We start from the raw sequence: 25,231 nt of genomic DNA, 5'->3' as shown, positions 1-25,231 counted from the left end.
ATATTCTTGTACATAGGAGCAGTATTATAGTAGTTATATTCTTGTACATAGGGGGCAGTATTATAGTAGTTATATTCTTGTACATAGGAGCAGTATTATAGTAGTTATATTCTTGTACATAGGAATAGTATTATAGTAGTTATATTCTTGTACATAGGAGGTAGTATTATAGCAGTTATATTCTTGTACATAGGGGGCAGTATTATAGTAGTTATATTCTTGTACATAGGAGTAGTATTATAGTAGTTATATTCTTGTACATAGGAATAGTATTATAGTAGTTATATTCTTGTACATAGGAGGTAGTATTATAGCAGTTATATTCTTGTACATAGGAGCAGTATTATAGTAGTTATATTCTTGTACATAGGAGGTAGTATTATAGTAGTTATATACTTGTACATAGGAGGTAATATTAGTAGCTATATTCTTGTACATAGGAGCAGTATTATAGTAGTTATATTCTTGTACATTGGAGTAGTATTATAGTAGTTATATTCTTGTACATATGAGTAGTATTATAGTAGTTATATTCTTGTACATAGGAGCAGTATTATAGTAGTTATATTCTTGTACATAGGAGCAGTATTATAGTAGTTATATTCTTGTACATAGGAGCAGTATTATAGTAGTTATATTCTTGTACATAGGAGCAGTATTATAGTAGTTATATTCTTGTACATAGGAGCAGTATTATAGTAGTTATATTCTTGTACATAGGAGGTAGTATTATAGTAGTTATATTCTTGTACATAGGGAGCAGTATTATAGTAGTTATATTCTTGTACATAGGAGCAGTATTATAGTAGTTATATTCCTGTACATAGGAGCAGTATTATAGTAGTTATATTCTTGTACATAGGAGGTAGTATTATAGTAGTTATATTCTTGTACATAGGAGTAGTATTATAGTAGTTATACTCTTGTACAGTATTGTCATCTTACGTGTGGTACTGGCTTTACGAAATACAAATGGTTCTTTCTTTGCCATATGAATGATCTGTAGATATTACAATAACACTATTAGAGATTTTTTACTCTTTATCACTTCTCATCGTTACAGGGTATAATTTTTTGAACATTAATCTTATGTATATTAGCCTGGAGTAGTATATACCCCTGCAATATATGATGTTACAGTAAACATAATTGTATTGCCATTCTCCAGTATAGCTAGCGTTATTCTCTATATCTATAGTAGATAGATGGATATATAGACAGATGGATGAAGCAGTCTTGTGTACATATATTGGGGAGGGTCTCTGGTAATTCCCTGTCTTATATTCCCTCTAATTCCCCTCTTATTACGGTAGATTACTTGCAGGATGAGGCGGCCTTGGCTGCTCAGGATCGTATGATGGATGTGACTATCACATGTGGAAGTAGTTTAGTAGTTGCTATAATTTTACACAAAGTGCAGATCGTGCACAGATTGTAATGGACCTGAAATGTTCAGCTGAAATAAACAACATGCCGGGTCCAAGGGCTATTGACAGGTAAAATGAGCAATGGTATGGACTGGTGGGTAATGAATGGGGGGACGGGAGGTAAAAAGAACATTGGCAAGATACGTCATCTGGGTCCGTAATAGATGAGACAAACCAGTTGTGACATGAAGGGTTAAAGTGCCATTGGGTAATTATTTAATATCTCCCACCCACCCTCCACATCTCGGCTTGTCCAAGGATCCCCTATACAACAGAAGATACCATAAAGCCATATGGCAGGGGTGGATCTTTTGCATCGGTGCCCAGAAATTTCAAGATATGCCCCTTAAGGTGACGGTGGGAAGAGGTAAGTAGCAGGTGGTCCTGTAATGAGGCATCCAAGTCAAATCCACACAGACGTACAATCCCAAGGGTTTACTTGGAAGGTATTTGTTTTCCTTGAGGAGAGTCCTACAGGCAATGCTCCCTGGGACATGTATGCAAATTCGTGAAAACTCTCTAGTGACCCCTGTAGGTAGCTGCTCTGTAAGTGCATGTCTGACCAATTGAAGATGCTCAAAACATGACTAGGGATGAAGGGTGTCTCTGGCCTGGATAAAGTTCCTGTTCATATCTCGAGGCCTTTGATTAGGTCTGACTTTGACTTACAGGTGGCCTACTAGAGATGGGCAAACCTCGAAATATTTGTTTCATGAATATTCGTGAGTTTCACCCACCAGTTTCCTTTCAAACTGAATTTGCTCAGTCTGAACCCAAAGTGCTCTTATTATTCTCTGTGATCTCTTCACACCCTACAATATAATATGCAAAGGCGCAGAAACACAATATACACTCACACTCAACTTCCCTCCACTCTCCTTGGCTCCTTCATGGTGTTTGGCTCTCCATTGTGGTCCTCTTTGGTCATCTTCTGACATCCTTTGGCCTCTTGGCTTGTGGTCCCCTTTGGTCATCTTCTGGACTCCTTTGCCCTCTTGGCTTGTGGTCCTCTTTGGTCATCTTCTGGCCTCCTTTGGTCTCTTGGGTTGTGGTCCTCTTTGGTCATCTTCTGGCCTCCTTTGGCCTCTTGGGTTGTGGTCCTCTTTGGTCATCCTCTGGCCTCCTTTGGCCTCTTGAGTTGTGGTCCTCTTTGGTCATCCTCTGGCCTCCTTTGGCTTCTTGGGTTGTGGCCCTCTTTGGTCATCCTCTGGCCTCCTTTGGCCTCTTGGGTTGTGGTCCTCTTTGGTCATCTTCTGGCCTCCTTTGGCCTCTTGGGTTGTGGTCCTCTTTGGTCATCTTCTGGCCTCCTTTGGCTTCTTGGGTTGTGGTCCTCTTTGGTCATCTTCTGACATCCTTTGGCCTCTTGGCTTGTGGTCCCCTTTGGTCATCTTCTGGCCTCCTTTGGCTTCTTGGCTTGTGGTCCTCTTTGGTCATCTTCTGGCCTCCTTTGGCTTCTTGGGTTGTGGTCCTCTTTGGTCATCTTCTGACATCCTTTGGCCTCTTGGCTTGTGGTCCTCTTTGGTCATCTTCTGGCCTCCTTTGGCCTCTTGGCTTGTGGTCCTCTTTGGTCATCTTCTGTCCTCCTTTGGCCTCTTGGGTTGTGGTCCCCTTTGGTCATCCTCTGGCCTCCTTTGGCCTCTTGGGTTGTGGTCCTCTTTGGTCATCTTCTGGCCTCCTTTGGCCTTTTGGGAGAAGTCACGATGCCTGATAAACTATTGTGGCCTGCCTGGGAGTCAGAAGTTCCCAGGACCAGTGACCTCACCCAGAGGCTGGAATATGACTGAAGAAGGCCATGAAGTAGTCCAGCAGAGGTGAGGGACAGTGAGTATCATCGTGAACCTCCATTTCTTATACTCTAAGGTTTGAAGGGACCCCAGACCATAATAGTGATTTGCGGTTGACAAAACCAAACACTATGTGTTCAGTTGAACCCAACTTTTTGAAAAATTTGTAACAAACTGAGCTTGCACACAAACTGGTGTGTTCTTCTCTAGTAGTACCTACCTATTGATGGCTCTAGAAAGACAGTTTCCTTACTCTTTGAGTATGCTAAAGGATAAAATAAATAAACAGATTGGATGTAGACAATATCTACTGAAGCCTTAATGTCTTGATGATACCCAAGAAGATTGTTCTGCTCAAGGTTCTTCTTTTAATATGGATTGTTCATCCCTACCCAATATGATGTCACCAAAGAAAATTCCTTCAAAATTGTAGATAAATTGTTGTCACCTGCTAACCCAGGAAGCCCAGGAAAACCTGGTTCTCCTTCCATTCCTTCATGACCTTGGTCTCCCTTTGGTCCTGGAGGACCTGGAAAAGAAAACAAATTTGGGGTAATTGTCTATCGATAAAGAGTATACAGCAGGATATCACGTTTCATAAGTCATTTCCAGAATAAACATCAGGGCTAAATTTTCATCCTTTAGTAAATTATATACAGAGTTCACCTCCTCCTCCCTCCTCCCTCTCTTAGCATGACACAGCGCATGCCCACCTCTCCCATAGATGTTTATAGTTTTTGCTCTTAAACTTTCCATTGACGTTCCCATCCTATGAATTTTATTTAGCAATTTTCCTATCTGTACTATCATCTATTCCATAAAGTGACGCCCTGTAGACCCCCCACCCCCTCCATCTGAGTCTTTCCCACATGTAACATAGTCCGGGATCAGAAGACGTACTATGAAGGCGCTCTGGCACCCAGAGATGGGAAATCGAAATTAAAATTTTTTACTTTATCGAAACAACACTCATCACTTTCTGTTGTGGTCTCCTTGAACGTTGAAAAGTAAACAGCGCGCCCCGACTGACGACAAGCCCTGTCATAATGTCAATAGGAAAGTGATGGCTCTGGCAGAACATCTCTAACCACAGCGCGCAGCGATCGTGGCGAAGGCCTGAGAAGTGTTGGACTTGTTTTGCTCCAATTACAAATGCGCCTAACATCGCGAGACTTGTATCATGGTGACAGGGTTGTAGGATTATTATGGAATATCTTTCCTTATGGCGTAATTCCCCATGAAAATGGATTGTACTATATACTGGTGTGAGCCAAACACATAGATTACACCGCCATATGTGTCTAATAGGGTTGAGCAGATCTTGAAATTTAAGGATCGATTTTAAAATCCAATTTCCGATCATTTTCCAGCCGATCCTGATCGTGAAATTTGCTCGATCGCCGATCGGGATCCGATCTTTCCCAATCCCGATTGCTCAACCCTAATTGTATATTATATATACAGTAAGGTTGAGCCGATATTGAGTTGTCAAAATCCAATTTCCGATCATTTTCCCGATTGTGAAATTTGCTTGATCGCCGATCTTTTCGGATCCCGATCGCTGAATCCTTGTGTCTAAATAACACAGCCATACTGCCCCCTTTTTGCCCCTATTGGAAACGTTCAACATGAACCACTGTAATAGCCTGTTCGATAAATATATTTCCTAGGTTTGGGTCTCCAGTTAGGCCTGGTTCACATCTGCGTGGGTAATCCATTCGGGGGAGTTCACATGGGGACCCCCCTCCCGAATGGACTACCAAACGCATTTGCAAGCGATAGACAATCCCTCCCGACTAGGCCCATTCATTTGGGCCTAATCCGGAGCGGAGTGCGCGACTGGATGCTGGTCCATTGCATTGGCATCCGGTCGCAGCTACCTGTATTTTGGACTGGAACCTGAGGTGGCCTCAGGTCCAAAAAACCCCATCTGAACTTACCCTTAGACCATCAGGAACCATGCACTAAGGGGCTGATTTGTCAAGACCGCCATTTTCTATTCCAATCTTGATAATCCCTGAACCACTAGAGTTTGCACCAAGTTTATCACAAAGTGCAACTTTCAAGGTCCATGGAACCCAAACAGAAATCTACGGCAAACTGTGCGCTGGCGTAGATTACTGACTGAAATGGTGATAAATCTGGATCTACCACACATTGAAGAGACCCCATATATTATAATAGCAGTTCTGGTTTGTGCTGAATAAGTTTGGACCGATACTAACCCTTGGTTCACATCTGTGTTGGTAATCCATTGGAGGAGTCTGCATAAGGATCCCCTGAACGGAATACCGAGCACATTTGCAATAATAGTCTATGGGGTCCGTGTGCTTTCACTGCATATCGATCGCTTGCAAATGCGTTTGGTAGTCCATTCGAGGGGTCCCCATGCGGACTCCCCCAAATGGATTACCAACGCAGATGTGAACGAGACCTAAATGGAGATCCAAACTTAGGAAATATTTGTTATACTTCAACATAAAATAGGCACATCCTGTGCCGGACAAGGGTATCGCAAAAGAATGAGCACGTTGCTTCTTTCTCCGGGAGCCGGAACAAATGGCTCCTGGAAAAAAGAACTGATCTGCTCCCATTGATTTCAATGGGAGTTGTCTTTTTGGTCAGGATTTTGAAGCAGATACAGCCTCAAAATCCTGACAAAAAAAACCCGTGCAAACTTACCCTAAAGGTGATCACCAAGTGAATGTAGAGACTATCCAAAATTGAGGATCCCTGCAAAGATTTGCCATCATATCTTTGTACGGCCCCTATATAGATAAGTAGACAAATATACAGTATCTTTGAGCTCCTTTAGTTACCAGAACAGAGGAACAACTCTGCCCCCTCCTACATCTACACCGAATAGAGGCCTCTGCAAACCCCACCAAAAAAAAAAATGAAGCAAACAGCAATGAAATGTGAACTGATCGGCAGATAGAACATGTTTCAGAAGTGGACACCATCCAAGAAGTTCTCTTGTCTTCGCCGTAAGTGCCTTCAGCCTTCAGTTTGGACGCAGTCAACATAAAATAAGAAGGAGTCCAAGAAAAGCTAAAATTCATTGAAGAGAGGGGAGGGAGGACACGCATCGCCTCGGGCCAGAGCTTTCATATAAAGGCCGAGCCACCACAAATCTCAGGTTTATCATCTTCATGTAAATACAAAAACATCAGTTCACAACCCGGTTACCAAAATATGTTGAAGAATTCTTGACACACCACAAGACAAAGGAGATTGAGATGGAATCAGAAGATAAGGAGGGTTAAGAAAGTAATTTCATGGGTCGTTACTAGAGATGAGTGAGTAGTACTCGATCGAGTAGGTCGACGGTATTCGAAATACTCGTACTCGATCGAGTACCACTCGCTGTTCGAAGTTAGGATTCGATGCAGAACCAGCGTTGATTGGCAGAATGCTATACATTGCCAATCAGCGCTGGTTCTTCTCTTACCTTTCTCCCTGCGCAGTGTCCCGCATCCTCTTCCGGCTCTGAATTCACTCTGCCAGGCATCGGGCCAGGGCAGAGCCGACTGCGAATGTCCGCTTGTAGTGCGCGCATGCGCGGTCGGCTCTGCCCAGGCCCGATGCCTGGCAGAGTGAATTCAAGGCCGGAAGAGGACTTGGGGAGAAGAATCCAGCCCGACCCTCATTCATGGACTTGGTAAGTAGAATTTGATTGAATGTTGCCTACTCCTGAAACGAGCTACTCCCCCCATAGACTATACTGGGGTTCGAAACCCGTTCGAACAGTGAGCGGCTGTTCGAATCGGATTTCGAACCCCGAACATTTTAGTGTTCGCTCATCTCTAGTCGTTACAAAAATGACTTTAATATGTGAAGGGTGACTGGTGGTGGGTCTCCTGAGATCGAGATGGTGCCTTGGTTAGGGTTGAGCCGATCTTGAGATTTCAAGATCGATTTTAAAATCTAATTTCCAACCAATCGCGATTGTGAAATTTGCTCGATCACCGATTGGAATCTGATCCTTTCCGATCCCGATCGCTCAACCCTAGTCAATGCTTCTCTATGGGAAAAGTCACTTTTAGGGTTGAGCTGATCTTGAGATTTCAAAATCCGATTTCGGATCATTTTCCAGCCGATCTCGATCCCAATCGCGATCGTGAAATTTGCTCGATCACCGATTGGAATCCGATCCTTTCCGATCCCGATCGCTCAACCCTAGTCAATGCTTCTCTATGGGAAAAGTCACTTTTAGGGTTGAGCCGATCTTGAGATTTCAAAATCCGATTTCGGATCATTTTCCAGCCGATCTCGATCCCAATCGCGATCGTGAAATTTGCTCGATCACCGATCGGAATCTGATCTTTTCCGATCCCGATTGCTCAACCTTAGCCATGGTCAACCATAAACAGAGAACTGAAGATCTCTGAAGTCCACTGGTCGTAGTCGATATCTAGGGACAGTATAGCAGAATTCCTGTAATCCAGAATTAACTGGGCCATGGCTGCCGCCAGATTCTCCAATACTCTGCATTACCGGAAGGCAATCGATGTACACACGGTCGGTCGTCCTGTATTATCTGTTTTTGGCTTTTGGGGCCATAGGTACAATCTGCTTATGGACGAACAAAAAAATCTGCTGCCTCATTACACGAGCGCCGGTGAATGACGCCGTCCTGCCAAGAGCTCTGTTTTTAGTTTTCTGGCAATCGTTTCCGTGTTATGAATATTCAACATAAAATTGAGAAAACTCAGCCATGGAAAGAAAAAAATCTCCTGAAGGAAAACACGAGGAGAGCGTCAGATACTTTAAACTCGGTGGGAGAACTTCTCCATTTTACGGTGGTGGAAATAATGTAGAAGTTCTCCACCTAATTAGAAGCCGACGGAGATGCCAAAAAGTGGATGTTGTCTCCTTCCCTGGGTACTCATAAGCCTGCAGCATATGGGGCTTTATGGGGAACTCCGCCGAGTCCTGGAAACAGTAAACATGTAGGACGGCCATATGTGTTGTAGAATGAGTAGTGCCGGGCGCCAGGTGTAACAAATAATCAGCCCAAGGTGTGATATTGTGTATATTATACATTATAGAGAACAGTATGAATTACACTTATGGAGTAGATTGTAATGTACATACAGCTGATACATTGTACATAGGCAATATATAGATAGATACATATATGAGATGAATGGATGGATGGATAAATAGATAGATAGATAGATAGATAGATAGATAGATAGATAGATAGATAGATAGGAGATAGATAGGTAGATAGATAGATAGATAGATAGATAGATAGATGATAGGTATATAGATAGGAGATAGATAGATAGATAGATAGATAGATAGATAGATAGATAGATAGATAGGAGATAGATAGGTAGATAGATAGATAGATAGATAGATAGATAGATATGAGATAGATAGATAGATAGATAGATAGATAGATAGATAGATATGAGATAGATAGATAGATAGATAGATAGATAGATGATAGATAGATAGATAGATAGATAGATAGATAGATAGGAGATAGATAGATAGATAGATAGATATGAGATAGATAGATAGATAGATAGATAGATAGATAGATAGATAGGAGATAGATAGATAGATAGATAGATAGATAGATAGATAATAGATAGATAGATAGATAGATAGATAGATAGATAGGAGATAGATAGATAGATAGATAGATAGGAGATAGATAGATAGATAGATAGATAGATAGATAGGAGATAGATAGATAGATAGATAGATAGATAGATAGATGATAGATAGATAGATAGATAGATAGATAGATAGGAGATAGATAGATAGATAGATAGATAGATATGAGATAGATAGATAGATAGATAGATAGATAGATAGATAGGAGATAGATAGATAGATAGATAATAGATAGATAGGAGATAGATAGATAGATAGATAGATAGATAGATATGAGATAGATAGATAGATAGATAGATAGATAGATAGATAGGAGATAGATAGATAGATAGATAGATAGATAGATAGATAGGAGATAGATAGATAGATAGATAGATAGATAGATAGATAGATAGGAGATAGATAGATAGATAGATAGATAGATGATAGATAGATAGATAGATAGATAGATAGATAGATAGGAGATAGATAGATAGATAGATAGATAGATAGATAGATGATAGATAGATAGATAGATAGATAGATAGATAGATATTACTGTCCGTAGGTGACCTTTCTCCGCACATAGCTATGGGCTTGTTAGATATCTGGCGCTGACATTCTCCTGTGGATTATGGAGGTGACACGGAGTGCACAGACACACAACAGACGCCACGTGCACCATCTGTCCTCCAGCTTGTAGCTGTAATGTTCTTCATATCTATCTTGTGCCCAGATCTGCGGATCATGGATCTCTTTTATTCAAGTGTTCCTTCACTATTCACCTCATGTGACCCACCACCGCCGTCTCCCTGCACACACACCCGATATATTCCTCCTCCGCCACCTCCAGGATACTGGGAGGTCTTTGAAGTTCTCTAAAGGTAGAATAAATCCCCAGTAGGTATAAATTCAACCAAGATGTTTAAAATCAGCATGGCGGCCATTAAAGCTCCTACAGAGATTGTGACCCAGTTTTCCCGAATTCCTGCTTAGCAGGTGGAGAGTCAGTAAAAGTCCTCAGCCGGCCATACTCAGAAGTCTTATGTCACCCAAAATGGGCCATTTTGGCCGATGATACTTTACAAAAATACCATAAAAGTCCATTCAGGACAACCAATGGTAGACCTGTGCCCAAAGGAGATCAGCTGGTTGGCTTTTCGATTTCCGATCATTTTCCAGCCGATCCCGATCATGAAATTTGCTCGATTGCTGATCGGGATCCGATCTTTCCCAATCCCGATCGCTCAACCCTAGTCAATGCTTCTCTATGGGAAAAGTCACTTTTGGGGTTGAGCCGATCTTGAGATTTCAAAATCTGATTTGCGATCATTTTCCAGCCGATCCCAATCGTGAAATTTGATCGATCGCTGATCGGGATCCGATTTTTCCTGATCCCAATCGATCAACCCTACTCTTTACAAAAATGCCACATACGTCTTTTGTAAGTGCTGACAGCAGACATTTTTTCTATCAAGAGAACATCTGTAGAGTTAGATATGTGTTGGGTGGCCGTTGGCCAAAAATCAGTATTTGGCATGAAAGGCAAAATTGGTAATTATAAGCCCATTTTTTGGCCCGACCAGGCAGTTTTGATGTTAATGTTGATAGCAGGATGGTTAGTATGAATAGTCGCATCTTGGCTCTCCAAAATTCAATGAGTACAGTCAGCTTCAGTTTCTACATTTGTCTGGTCCTCACCCCTGGTCTGTCCCGAGACCTCTTGGTACAATGCACCCGACAGAGAATTTATGCCAGATGCTATTGTATGGTACACCAGGTTGACTACTTGAAGACTTCTAGCCATGGTGTGACCCTTACTAATGGTATAGAGCAGGATTCATGACTTTTAGAAGGTGGTGGGACCCTATTAGATGTGAGATTGGTATATATAATCAATATAAAAAGTATTGCCCTTAACTTTTTGTTAAAGCGGTCCATTGTTATCCCATTCTGCTGCCCATTTTCTACCAAATTTTATCCCATCTTTATCTGACAGTGATATGGTTTTGCCTTTGGTACTAGGTTCTTATGATGGTATAACATCCATGGTGCCACTGCCAACATCTTGGAGGCCACATATAGAGAAGATGAGGACCCTTGGTTTTGACTTGGATACTAGGTTCTTGTAACATTATGGCATTCTTGGTGCTACTGCCAACATCTTGGAAACCACACATAGGGAGGCTGAGGACTATGTACTAGATACTCTGGTTTTGACTTGGTTATTAGGTTCTTATGATGGGATAACATCCATGGTGCTACTGCCAACATCTTGAAGGCCACATATAGAGAGGTTGAGGATCATGGTTTTGACTTGGATAGTAGGTTCTTATGATGGGATAACATCCATGGTGCCACTGCCAACATCTTGGAAACCACATATAGGGAGGTTGAGGACTATGCACTAGATACTCTGGTTTTGACTTGGTTATTAGGTTCTTATGATGGGATAACATCCATGGTGCCACTGCCAACATCTTGAAGGCCACATATGGAAAGGTTGAGGAGCATGGTTTTGACTTGGGTACTAGGTTCTTATGATGGGATAACATCCATGGTGCAACTGCCAACATCTTGGAAATCACATATAGGGAGGTTGAGGACTATGCACTAGATACTCTGGTTTTGACTTGGTTATTAGGTTCTTATGATGGGATAACATCCATGGTGCCACTGCCAACATCTTGAAGGCCACATATGGAGAGGTTGAGGACCATGATTTTGACTTGGATACTAGGTTCTTATGATGGGATAACATCCATGGTGCTACTGCCAACATCTTGGAAACCACATATAGGGAGGTTGAGGACTATGCACTAGATACTATGGTTTTGACTTGGGTACTAGGTTCTTGTGATGGTATTTTTGGTACTACTGCCAAAATTTTGAAAGCCACATACAGGGAGATTGAGGACCATGGTAGGTGCTATGGCATTGACTTGTGTACTATGTCCTTGTGATGGTATGGCATCCTTACATCCATGGAGCAACATGTAGGGTGACTAAGGGCCACACATGTCTTCTGAACCTTTGGTTGAGTGACACGTGAATAAATATATGATGTAGTCAGAACGATAAACCGAATATATCAGGAGGCCAAGTCAGCGTGTTATCTGCTATCCCCTCGTAAAGTGGAACCAGAAGACGTAGAGGACAATTACATCCACATCTGGAAGTCTAACATAACTCTGATACGATCTAAGCACACCATGGCTTACATGTTGGATGGCCCGGGGGTTGTGAATACTGGACGCGTTTCATTGGATCTGACACGGCATTAAAAAACATAAAAAGCAGTAACGATAGTTCATGACATATCACTGCTCTAATGACTCCGATTCCATCAGTAAGACAGTCCTCTAGTCTTGAGATGTCATTTCAGGTCTTGCGGGTGGGCAACCAAGACAATAGATCTAAGTATATCTAAGTCCCATGTAATATCTTAGACCCATCTTGGAAAATTCCTAAAACACAGAGACAACTTGATCTCCAGTGTTTCCATATGTTGGCTGTCAACGGGCTCTGTGGGTTTGGTCAAAATCCCAGCGTTGGTGTAATTGTCCTCATCCCTGGTGGTGGTAGTAACAGAAGAACGCTAAAATGTTTCATCTAATTCTTCATGTAGGTCGAGAGAAAACTTACTGGAATCCTGATACAGTGTATCTTTGTTAAATATGATATAGAATCAGAGATGTACATGGTTACAATCATGGTCTAATGTATATACATGTATTAGGAGGGCTTAAAGGGATTGTCCCCAGAACCAGCATATCACCCCAGCCCAGCAGATAGATAGGTTACTGTCACCAGACCCAGCATATCACCCCAGCCCTGCAGATAGATAGGTTACTGTCACCAGTACCAGTATATCACCCCAGCCCTGCAGATAGATAGGTTACTGTCACCAGAACCAGCATATCACCCCAGCCCTGCAGATAGATAGGTTACTGTCACCAGTACCAGCATATCACCCCAGCCCTGCAGATAGATAGGTTAGTGTCACCAGACCCAGCATATCACTCCAGCCCTGCAGATAGATAGGTTAGTGTCACCAGACCCAGCATATCACCCCAGCCCCGCAGATAGATAGGTTAGTGTCACCAGAACCAGCACATCACCCCAGCCCTGCAGATAGATAGGTTACTGTCACCAGAACCAGCACATCACCCCAGCCCTGCAGATAGATAGGTTACTGTCACCAGAACCAGCATATCACCCCAGCCATGCAGATAGATAGGTTACTGTCACCAGAACCAGCATATCACCCCAACCCTGCAGATAGATAGGTTAGTGTCACCAGAACCAGCACATCACCCCAGCCCTGCAGATAGATAGGTTACTGTCACCAGAACCAGCATATCACCCCAGCCCTGCAGATAGATAGGTTACTGTCACCAGAACCAGTATATTACCCCAGCCCTGCAGATAGATAGGTTACTGTCACCAGAACCAGTATATCACCCCAGCCCTGCAGATAGATAGGTTAGTGTCCCCCAGCCCTGCAGATAGATAGGTTATTGTCACCAGAACCAGTATATCACCCCAGCCCTGCAGATAGATAGGTTAGTGTCACCAGACCCAGCATATCACCCCAGCCCTGCAGATAGATAGGTTACTGTCACCAGACCCAGCATATCACCCCAGCCCTGCAGATAGATAGGTTACTGTCACCAGAACCAGCATATCACCCCAGCCCTGCAGATAGATAGGTTAGTGTCACCAGTACCAGTATATCACCCCAGCCCTGCAGATAGATAGGTTACTGTCACCAGACCCAGCATATCACCCCAGCCCTGCAGATAGATAGGTTACTGTCACCAGAACCAGTATATCACCCCAGCCCTGCAGATAGATAGGTTAGTGTCCCCAGAACCAGCATATCACCCCAGCCCTGCAGATAGATAGGTTACTGTCACCAGAACCAGCATATCACCCCAGCCATGCAGATAGATAGGTTACTGTCACCAGAACCAGCATATCACCCCAGCCCTGCAGATAGATAGGTTACTGTCACCAGACCCAGCATATCACCCCAGCCCTGCAGATAGATAGGTTAGTGTCACCAGAACCAGCACATCACCCCAGCCCTGCAGATAGATAGGTTACTGTCACCAGAACCAGCATATCACCCCAGCCCTGCAGATAGATAGGTTACTGTCACCAGAACCAGTATATTACCCCAGCCCTGCAGATAGATAGGTTACTGTCACCAGAACCAGTATATCACCCCAGCCCTGCAGATAGATAGGTTAGTGTCACCAGAACCAGTATATCACCCCAGCCCTGCAGATAGATAGGTTACTGTCACCAGAACCAGCATATCACCCCAGCCCTGCAGATAGATAGGTTACTGTCACCAGAACTAGTATATTACCCCAGCCCTGCAGATAGATAGGTTAGTGTCACCAGAACCAGTATATCACCCCAGCCCTGCAGATAGATAGGTTAGTGTCCCCCCAGCCCTGCAGATAGATAGGTTATTGTCACCAGAACCAGTATATCACCCCAGCCCTGCAGATAGATAGGTTAGTGTCACCAGAACCAGCATATCACCCCAGCCCTGCAGATAGATAGGTTAGTGTCACCAGTACCAGCATATCACCCCAGCCCTGCAGATAGATAGGTTACTGTCACCAGAACCAGCATATCACCCCATCCCTGCAGATAGATAGGTTACTGTCACCAGAACCTGTATATCACCCCAGCCCTGCAGATAGATAGGTTAGTGTCCCCAGAACCAGCATATCACCCCAGCCCTGCAGATAGATAGGTTACTGTCACCAGAACCAGCACATCACCCCAGCCCTGCAGATAGATAGGTTACTGTCACCAGAACCAGCATATCACCCCAGCCATGCAGATAGATAGGTTACTGTCACCAGAACCAGCATATCACCCCAGCCCTGCAGATAGATAGGTTACTGTCACCAGACCCAGCATATCACCCCAGCCCTGCAGATAGATAGGTTATTGTCACCAGAACCAGCACATCACCCCAGCCCTGCAGATAGATAGGTTACTGTCACCAGAACCAGCATATCACCCCAGCCCTGCAGATAGATAGGTTACTGTCATCAGAACCAGTATATTACCCCAGCCCTGCAGATAGATAGGTTACTGTCACCAGAACCAGTATATCATCCCAGCCCTGCAGATAGATAGGTTAGTGTCCCCCCAGCCCTGCAGATAGATAGGTTATTGTCACCAGAACCAGTATATCACCCTAGCCCTGCAGATAGATAGGTTAGTGTCACCAGAACCAGTATATCACCCCAGCCCTGCAGATAGATAGGTTAGTGTCACCAGTACCAGCATATCACCCCAGCCCTGCAGATAGATAGGTTAGTGTCACCAGACCCAGCATATCACCCCAGCCCTGCAGATAGATAGGTTACTGTCACCAGAACCAGTATATCACCCCAGCCCTGCAGATAGATAGGTTAGTGTCACCAGAACCAGTATATCACCCCAGCCCTGCAGATAGATAGGTTACTGTCACCAGAACCAGTATATCACCCCAGCCCTGCAGATAGATAGGTTAGTCTCCCCAGAACCAGTATATCACCCCAGTCCTGAAGATAGATAGGTTAGTGTCACCTGAATTAAACAATGATTTCCCAGTTGTTGACATATCATTATTTTTGTTAACATGCAAATGACCTCTGTGGGTTTACCTCTTTGGAGTGATGACAGCACCCTCAATGCTCCTAAGAACTCATCTGTATATTCACAAAAACTGCAATGGAGGTTGATTCACAAGGGTAAAACACCATTTCATTCAGGTGACCCTATTCTATTTATGTACAGGTTCTGGTGGCACACTTGCTTAAAAGAGGTAAATACTGGTGGCTGAATTATTAGGGAGGCCCCAAATATAACTCTCACAACTCCCAGTGATTGGAGATATCCGGGGGCTCATGGCCACCATGGGAACAACTCTTCTTCAATTTGTATTAGGATTGTTAACTTAGCTTACAGCAGTTAAGTGTTACATGAGATTGCTGGGATTTCCTGCTGTGAGAGGGGAAAACTGCCTTAGTTATTGGTTTACATGGCAAAATTTGATTCCAGTGCAGTTTTTTCACTAGCCCCCCATCATTTCTGAGCAGCCGGTGCAGTTAGTTTTGGTGCCTGATATGTTAACTAGATTCTCTAATACAAGTGGGTGGTATCAAACAGGAACAGGAAAGGGGGCGTGACTCACCCAATTGTCATCAGATGGTCTATTTAACATAGCAGGCACCAAAGCTAACTGCACTGATTGCTCAGGGATGGTGGGGGCTAGAGGAAAAATTTCAACTATGCTGGAATCAGCAGAGCAGCGACTATTAGAGGATGGAAAGCGCTCCAGCTGGTGGAGTTGGTGAAAAGTCCTCTTTATATATCCAGATCTTTAAGTAATTGACATAAGACAAGGACCTACCTCGAACTAACGTGATGTTTTTTAAGGCTATCGAGTGCTCCCAGTCTTTCAGCCGCAGATCTTCAGTCACGTTATTGATAAGCGCCATCTCATGCTTTAGCTGCTGTTCCATCACAATATGGAGAAGTCTCATCTGTCTGGTGTCTTCGGATACATTGGTTATGTGACCCTGAAGTTCCTGTATCCTTGAATGGTGGATTCCTATGTCATAGGAAAAAGTCCCGTTGATAGCATTCAAGGTGACCATCAAGTCACTTATCTGCTCATTCAGTCCCTCCACCTTAGTGGTCAAAGTCTTTAACATGGTGTCATGGTGACTCCATACGTACCGACTGTTGTTGACTTCTGCTGACAGTCTATAGATGTCTAAACTGTGGGTGTCACTAATCTGGTTTAGGCTTCCACCAAAACTTGAGACGATTGTGTCAGTTTTGGAGGCCAAGTCTTGAACCCCATTGAGGTTCTTCTCAAGTTTTTGCAAGGATTCTGTCAACTGAAACAATGAGTCTGTGTGGTTCTGGAAGAGGTCCTGCAGCTTCCAGATATGGTCCATGAAGTCTCCCTTGAAGGAGAGCTGCATGAGCTTAAACTGAAGGTCCCTGTAGCTCTCGTTCAGACGATTGACGTTGCTTGTGAGCACCTTTAGATCTTCGGGGGCACTTTGAGGTCTTGATACTGAAATAAAAACAAAAGCTATAAGAGCAATGAATGAAACATTATATGAGAGAGCTGAATACAAAGCACCAAACCCCCTGCACAGACAACAACACCAAGTGATGCAATAAGAATGATAGAAGATCTCTCTATAAGCTTGGCAAGCAGAACTAGGAGCAAAGCTGGAGGGATCACAGAAGTCACATGGAACATTACTGCCACAAGTCACCTGTATGTGATGTAATAACCAATGTAGTGTATTATGCATGTAGTATGACATCACTGTGTGTATTATCCTGTACTGTGACATCACTGTGTGTATTATCCAGTACTGTGACATCACTGTGTATTATCTCTGTACTGTGACATCACTGTGTGTATTATCCTGTACTGTGACATCACTGCGTGTATTATCCTGTACTGTGACATCACTGTGTGTATTATCTCTGTACTGTGACATCACTGTGTGTATTATCTCTGTACTGTGACATCACTGTGTGTATTATCCCTGTACTGTGACATCACTGTGTGTATTATCCTGTACTGTGACATCACTGTGTGTATTATCCTGTACTGTGACATCACTGTGTGTATTATCTCTGTACTGTGACATCACTGTGTGTATTATCCCTGTACTGTGACATCACTGTGTGTATTATCTCTGTACTGTGACATCACTGTGTGTATTATCCTGTACTGTGACATCACTGTGTATTATCCTGTACTGTGACATCACTGTGTGTATTATCCCTGTACTGTGACATCACTGTGTGTATTATCCCTGTACTGTGACATCACTGTGTGTATTATCTCTGTACTGTGACATCACTGTGTGTATTATCCTGTACTGTGACATCACTGTGTGTATTATCCTGTACTGTGACATCACTGTGTGTATTATCCCTGTACTGTGACATCACTGTGTGTATTATCCCTGTACTGTGACATCACTGTGTGTATTATCCTGTACTGTGACATCACTGTGTGTATTATCCTGTACTGTGACATCACTGTGTGTATTACCTCTGTACTGTGACATCATTGGGCACATGTATGGTTACATATATATGTTTCAGTGAATGGAGAAGGAGTTTGGTTGCTCGGCCTTGTATAATCTCAGTCCCGTGGATTTGGTATAGAAATAGTATGTGACCCCTGGCCGACATCCACAACACACTGTAGACCTGAGACTCTAGTTCAGCAATAACATTTCCTCTACAATCCTCTCTTAGATAAATGAAGGACAAGGTTGAGCGGAGGAGCTGGACACCTTCTGGAGGCTTCCTTGTCCCTCATGTGATGTTTCGTTACTGATCCCGGGTACGGAACTCATTATTTTCCCAATCAATAACGCCTCATGGAGTCCGAGCAGCCGAGGTTACTACTTCTACTTTGTTGTGAAGCCAGGGGGATTAGGTTATTTAAGTTGAGATAGAAAAACAAGGAAGAAAAGAAGAAGGCCCGAGATTCCTCAGGAACATTGTCTGACCTAATCCGAAGCAGGAGTCACATGTCGGCCAGCCTGGCCGGGCTCCAGATACAATTAATGTATATCTTCTGTGAAATATGGCGAAATTTGTACTCGAGCTGTTTCCAAGTTTCGCTGATTTATTTTGACATGTTATTGCTGGACTTGCTCTGTGCGGCCAGGATGTAGCATCCTATTATTTATCCTATACTTGTCTATAAGACGTTTAGGTTGTCCTCATGGGTACTATAGAAGGTATTATCCAATGTCTGATGGTCAAAGTTCCATCAACTGTATCCATTTTCACTCCTAAACGTATTCAGAACGTTCCCCTGGGCCCCTCCGACCGACCGTTTCACTCTCTTACCTCATTACTTTTGGACTTACAGATGCCCGCGCCTCTTCCCATCATGTTTGGGTTAAAGGGTGACTTTGCTTTCGACTTGTGCTCATATGGTCGCCAAATGTGACCGACGTGAAAAGTGCAAATCACTGTATCCAATGTGAGCTTATTAAGTCTATGTGCAGCCGCAACCATCCTGTGTGTCCTGCACTGCCATTACTACTGTCTACAGTATCATGTGTGACAACGTTGCTATATAGTATCACCGTCCCCACGTACATGATACTATAGACAGTAGTAACAGTAATTCCTGTACAATGTATCAGCCTATACTTCCTCATTGTAGGTGCAGGACACACAGGATAGTTGTTTCCTTCCATACTGCAAAGACATACTGATAGGGGAAAAAATTCTGCCCATGATCTTAGAAGGTAACTTTTCACTGCTTTTCCCCTCCACCGTGTACGCAGTTGCCCTAAGGCCTACACAAAGGAGGTCCTATACTTACTTTGTACACATCAGCTTTCCTCATGGGAGGAGTCCACGTTCCTCGTGGGTGGAGTTAACATGCTTTAGGCTTTTCTCCACAGCCACCACGACAAAGAAAGGAGAGAAGAACCAGCTAAGCGTTATGCCAGCCTTCGCTCAAACAAGGGACGGAAGGTGGAGTTTATTACCCAAAACAAAAACAGGGTCCCAAATCCAAAACTGAATTTGGGACAGTATCCCCTTTCCTCATGGGTGGTTTAATATTTAAAGCTCCTCCTCTGTACAGACACCTTCACCAATGAAAGGGCAACCAGCTGAAGGGTTATACTATCCTGTTCTATAACTAAGGCCTGGTTCACATCTGCGTTTGGTAATCCGTTTGGGGACCCCCCGAATGGAATACTGAACGGAGAGAGGAGAGCTTATGAGAGCACACGGACCCCATAGACTATAATGGGGTCCATGTGCTCTCCAAGCGGTGTCCGCATGGAACATACGGACAATAAAGTACTTGTGATCTACTTTTATGTCTGGTGCAGGCAGCGCGCGGAAAGCACACGGACCCCATTATAGTCTATGGGGTCCGTGTGCTTTCGTTGCACACCACTTGCTAATCGGGGGTCCCCATGTGGACTTCTCGAACGGATTACCAAACGCAGATGTGAACCAGGCATTAGGTGGAAGGTAGAACTTACGTACCACCAGAGGGAGGGCCTTACTTCTGCTACGGTCCCTTGTATAAGCTATGTATAGAGGCAGTGCTGCTTTGCCATGGGGCCCAAATAGAGAGGAGACACAAGCGGGGAACGAGAACCCAAGGATATTCTACCCTTGGAAATTGGGAACCTGATTAGAAGTTGGGCACCATGGTGACTTCCACTAGGGGCCATACATGTAGTCACACGCTCCTTAGTCATCTGCATGTTGTGTGCGGTTGCGCTGTAGCTAAAATGATTAATCTGCTTTTATAGCTTGTGAATACCCATTAACTTACGAGGTCGGGATAATGGGATCGGTTTTGGATACAGGGACATGTCCAGGAACAACCGCAGCCAAGGAAAAGCCATTAAACCCTACAAATGGATTTGGAAAAATCAGGAAAGTTGGAAACAAACACATCATATGGCAGTGACATAAGGAACATCTCAGCTGTCTGAAAAGACTCCAGGATCTCAGGCCCTGACCAAGGAAGCATCAAAAATGGTGGCTGAAGGGCGCTCATCACTAGATCCTGCTCTTCTGAGATAGTTGTGGGGGGTCGAAAGTGAACGTCCACCCCATTGTGGATTGTCAATGTAAATAAGTCTAACAATCTGTTTTTCATAATTACTTAAAGGGGATTTTTCATCACCTCCACCATCTTCAACTCCTTGAATCCTTTAATAGGCACTGATCCACTGATTCCAGCACAGTTGGAATTTCTTCTCTAGCCCCCACCGTTCCTGAGCAGTCACTGCTGTTAGTTTCAGCACCCATTAGGCTGAGTAGACTCTCTACTGCTAGGTGGGCGGTCCTGGGATGGAGCAGGTAGTCTGAGACCGCCCACCATACAATACAGATGTTGCAACTAACAGGACTGATTGCGCTGGAACGGTAGAGGCTAGAGAAATAATTCCAACTGCGCCGGAATCAGTGGAGGGAGGGCTATGGAAGGATGGAGATGGCGGAAGAGGTGAAAGATACTCTTTAATCTAGCTTTATAGTAGTCAGATAATACTTTATCCTGATACAGAGCTCCAAATCCTCTACGCAGATGTAGAGTGAAGCAGTATGAATCTGATGGCGCTCACACTACCCCGATCTCAATAATACAATCCTATGCAGCTCCTGAGCTCCCTCTAGTGGCGGTTGGAGGAAAATGGTTGTTGAAGGTTCTTTACGGTTACAGCAGTGAAGCTGTAGAATAACCTGTCATAAGTGGCGATAGTATCAAGTATAACATCTGGTGGCGGTATTAGTAGATGGGGGTGGTGATGATGGTAGGAGGAACTCAAAATGGTTTTTTGAAGGTTCTTTACAGTAAGAGCGGTAAAGCTTCAGGGTAGTAAAGGGGTCAGTTACATAAATGGTTATTGCTCCTGATGGATTCATCTAGGGGCCCCTGTAATAGTTTAAGAGTCTTCTACCATTGTTTGGTTGCCCCCCACCCCCTTTAATATCGGCCCTGCTGGTGTTCATCTGGTAACGGTTGCCCCTTCCACCGTCCGCCAATCGCCAGGAACACGACTCCTCTGCGCAGCTCTATCAAACCGTACACAGAAACAAGAGGAGCCGCGTCCAGCCAGGAATCTTTAATGTAGCCGGGCGCAGCGCCAGCCCCGCAGAAAACGTGTTATGTGATTTACTGAGATTGCCTTAACCCCTGCCAAGGGGAAACCGGACTAAAGACATACAGATGTAGCAGAGCCGAGACTGACAAATAAATAAAGCCTTAGCTGGTCAGGTGGAGAAAGGTTACCATTCTTAGATGTAGCAGAGCTAACTTTGTCAACCGCAGTAAGGATGAATTTGTCAGCAGATTGCAAGAAGCCAAAGCTGTAGGATGTAGCAGAGCCGAGAATGTAGATGTAGCAGTGCTGAAAAATTAGATGTAGTAGGGCTGAGAATGTAGATGTAGCAGAGCCGAGAATGCAGATGTAGCAGAGCCGAGAATGCAGATGTAGCAGAGCCGAGAATGCAGATGTAGCAGAGCCGAGAATGCAGATTTAGTAGTGCTGAGAATGTAGATGTAGCAGAGCCGAGAATGCAGATGTAGCAGAGCCGAGAATGCAGATTTAGCAGTGCTGAGAATGTAGATGTAGCAGTGCTGAGAATGCAGATGTAGCAGAGCCGAGAATGCAGATGTAGCAGTGCTGAGAATGTAGATGTAGCAGTGCTGAGAATGTAGATGTAGTAGTGCTGAGAATGTAGATGTAGTAGTGCTGAGAATGTAGATGTAGCAGTGCTGAGAATGTAGATTTAGTAGTGCTGAGAATGTGTATGTAGCAGTGCTGAGAATGTAGATGTAGTAGTGCTGAGAATGTAGATGTAGCAGTGCTGAGAATGTAGATGTAGCAGAGCTGAGAATGTAGATGTAGCAGAGCTGAGAATGTAGATGTAGCAGAGCTGAGAATGTAGATGTAGCAGAGCTGAGAATGTAGATGTAGCAGAGCTGAGAATGTAGATGTAGCAGAGCCGAGAATGTAGATGTAGTAGTGCTGAGAATGTAGATGTAGCAGAGCTGAGAATGTAGATGTAGTAGAGCTGAGAATGTAGATGTAGTAGTGCTGAGAATGTAGATGTAGCAGTGCTGAGAATGTAGATGTAGTAGTGCTGAGAATGTAGATGTAGCAGAGCCGAGAATGTAGACGTAGAAGAGCTGAGAATGTAGATGTAGCAGAGCTGAGAATGTAGATGTAGCAGTGCTGAGAATGTAGATGTAGCAGAGTGGAGTTTGGCAGGTTATGCTTCTCAGATGAAGATAGAAGAGTTTGTCAGGTAGAGCAGAGGTGATGATGATGATGTAGATATAGTAAAGCTGCAGTTTCAGATGTAGCAGTGCTGAGGGTGAAGATGTAGCACAACTGACTTTGTCAAGGTATAAAAGCAAAGTTTGTCAGGTGCAGAACATTTACAATTACAGTGTGTAGCAGAGCGAAGTTTGTCAGGTGTAGAGAGGATTAGTCTGCTAGATTGCAAGAAGTCAATTTTGTACCGTGTAGCAGAGCTGAGTATGTAAATGTACTAGAGCTGAGTTTGGTAAGTGTAGCAGTGCTGAGGGTGTTGATGTAGGGAAGCTGAGTTTGTCAGGTAATAAATGATAATTTTGTCTGCTGTAGAAAGGCTATGATTACTAAATGTAGCAGAGCTAACTTTGTCAGGTGTATGGAGAATGGGTTGGCTAAGTTGCAAGGAAAAGCCAGGATTGTTTGATGTAGCAGTGCTGAATTTGTATATACTGGAGGTGAGTTTGGAAGGTTAGAATATAGATGATGTTGCTATAGTAAAGCTGTGTTTTTCAGATGTAGCAGTGCTGAAGGTGTCGATGGAGAACAGCTGTCTTTGTTAAGGAATACAATTTGGTGTAAAAAGTTTACGATTACCAGATGTAGCAGAGCTAACTGCGTTAGATGTACAGAGCATTCGTTTGCCAGATTGCAAGAAGTCAAGTTTGTATGTAGATGTAGCAGAGCTGAGTATGTTGTTGTTGTATAGTTGAGCTTGGCTTGTGTAGAATGTCTAGGTTTCTCAGTTGAAGATAGAAGAGTCTATTGGATAGAGCCCAGATGATGTAGCAGTCGTAAATCTGCATTTTCCAGATGTAGCAGTGCTGAGAGTGTAAACCTGAGTTTGTCATGTATAGAATGCTTGCATGTATCGGATGTAGAAAGCAGTGACAAGTGAATTTGTTAGATGTAGCAGTGCTGAAGTGTCAGAGGTATTAGAGGCTTTGATGTAGCAGAGCTATGTTTCTCAGATTTAGAAAGGTTATGGCTGACGTGTGTTTGTCAGATGCAGTGAACAAAGTTTGCCAGATGTAGCAGAGCTGAATTTATACGATAGAGTAGAACAGAAGAAAATATGTGAAGTATAGCAGAGACAAGCTTGTGAGATGTAGCAGAGCTGTTGTCGCGTGTACAGCAGTAGTGCTAAGTTATCAGAGACGCAGGATCTAAATTAAGATTTCCAGGTATACAGAGCCAGGTAGGTAACAGGCCAGATGTCGCTGAGCTAAATGTACCAAAAATAGTCATAAAATAGAGCTGAGTTTGTCACTTAGTGCCAGTTTGAGACTAATATTCGGAGTTAGCGTGCGATATCTATAGTTTACATAGGACTGCAGGTAACCCTGCATCAGGATACATAAGGCCACTAGATCTGGCCGATGACTACTAGCTTAACATCGTATTCACCAGGGCTCGTTGCATTTTGGCGATTTTTCGCGCTATTATGGCGGTATATAATTACGGTGTGCGCGGTGTAAATAGTTAATCTTCGTTGTATCTTTGGCGGAGACGCTCCATGTGTTTATGGGATACAGATGGCGAGTAATGGAGCGTACAACCATGGAGAGTCTTGGCAGCGGGAATGTCCTTGAGGGGCACAATATGTAAATCAGCGCGTTTTATCTGCGTGTAGCACAATGCCCATGAATCGCCAGGGTACGCCCATCGTCCTCTACGACACATGTGCTACCCATTACACCATGCGCATTAACCCTGTAATGACACACACTCATCATCATTGCCCCGCTTCTCCTAAATTGGACACCTCTTGTGTTCCTGACCCTCTTCTAGCAAGGCCCAAGTATCAGCAGCCATGTTGTAGTTACTATGGAGCTATCATTTAGTCATTGGGTCACCCAGGCTCCATAGACATGCATAGCCCCTGCTTGCTCCGCCCTTCTCTGTGGCTCCTCCCTCATCTGTGGCTCCTCCCTCCTCTGAGGCTCCTCCCCTACAGAGCACAAGCTATATAAGACCCAAGGTGAAAATGAAGCAAAATCGGTCGGGCATGACTGGAGAGCTGCTTTAAGATACTGAATTCTTGCTAAATGTGTCTTCTCCTATCAGTTACTTGAAGTCTTGCTGGGTCTAGTAGACAATGGACGAGACGTAAGGTCTCCCCTCCAGCTAGGACACAATACACACTCTACGTGAAGTATCCAACTGTGCTGCTTTATGCGCCAGATGGAGGACGTGTTACGCTCAGATCATTGATAAAAATAATACCGCCCTGAGACAGATATGTCAGATTACTGTAATACTCTTCATGCAGTCTCAGGCTGATCTATAAGTGATTACAGGTGTGGTCTGAACAGATACTTGGTCCTGCCACAAGAGGGCGGGAAAGAGCTTCTTCCTATAAGAAGACTCTCATAGGCTACTTTTGGGTAGTGTAAATGTACTGCTATATACCATACAGATCCTGTATATACCTCCATGTCCTGCCGTATCTCATCTTGTATCCAGACTACAGGTGTAACATCTGTGGTAAATGTACTGCTATATACCATACAGAACCTGTATATACCTCTATGTCCTGCCGTAT

The 25,231-nt window shown here is 43.7% G+C and overlaps 1 protein-coding gene across 1 annotated transcript in view; it reads right to left on the bottom strand.

The window, feature by feature from the left end:
- The window catches only part of SCARA5 (scavenger receptor class A member 5), a 256,237-nt gene that overhangs the window by 131,095 nt on the left and 99,911 nt on the right, over positions 1 to 25,231 (bottom strand). The window contains exons 4-5 of the mRNA XM_075269325.1: positions 16,248 to 16,922; positions 3,660 to 3,740 (exon numbers count right to left, since the gene is read on the bottom strand). Coding sequence (XP_075125426.1) covers positions 3,660 to 3,740; positions 16,248 to 16,922 — 756 coding nt within the window. The remainder of the gene's footprint in view (positions 1 to 3,659; positions 3,741 to 16,247; positions 16,923 to 25,231) is intronic.

Source organism: Leptodactylus fuscus, chromosome 3 (genome assembly GCF_031893055.1).
Source record: "Leptodactylus fuscus isolate aLepFus1 chromosome 3, aLepFus1.hap2, whole genome shotgun sequence".
NCBI classification, from domain to species: domain Eukaryota; kingdom Metazoa; phylum Chordata; class Amphibia; order Anura; family Leptodactylidae; genus Leptodactylus; species Leptodactylus fuscus.
The sequence above is the reverse complement of the archived record's forward strand: the minus strand, read 5'-3'. Positions and strand labels throughout refer to the sequence as shown.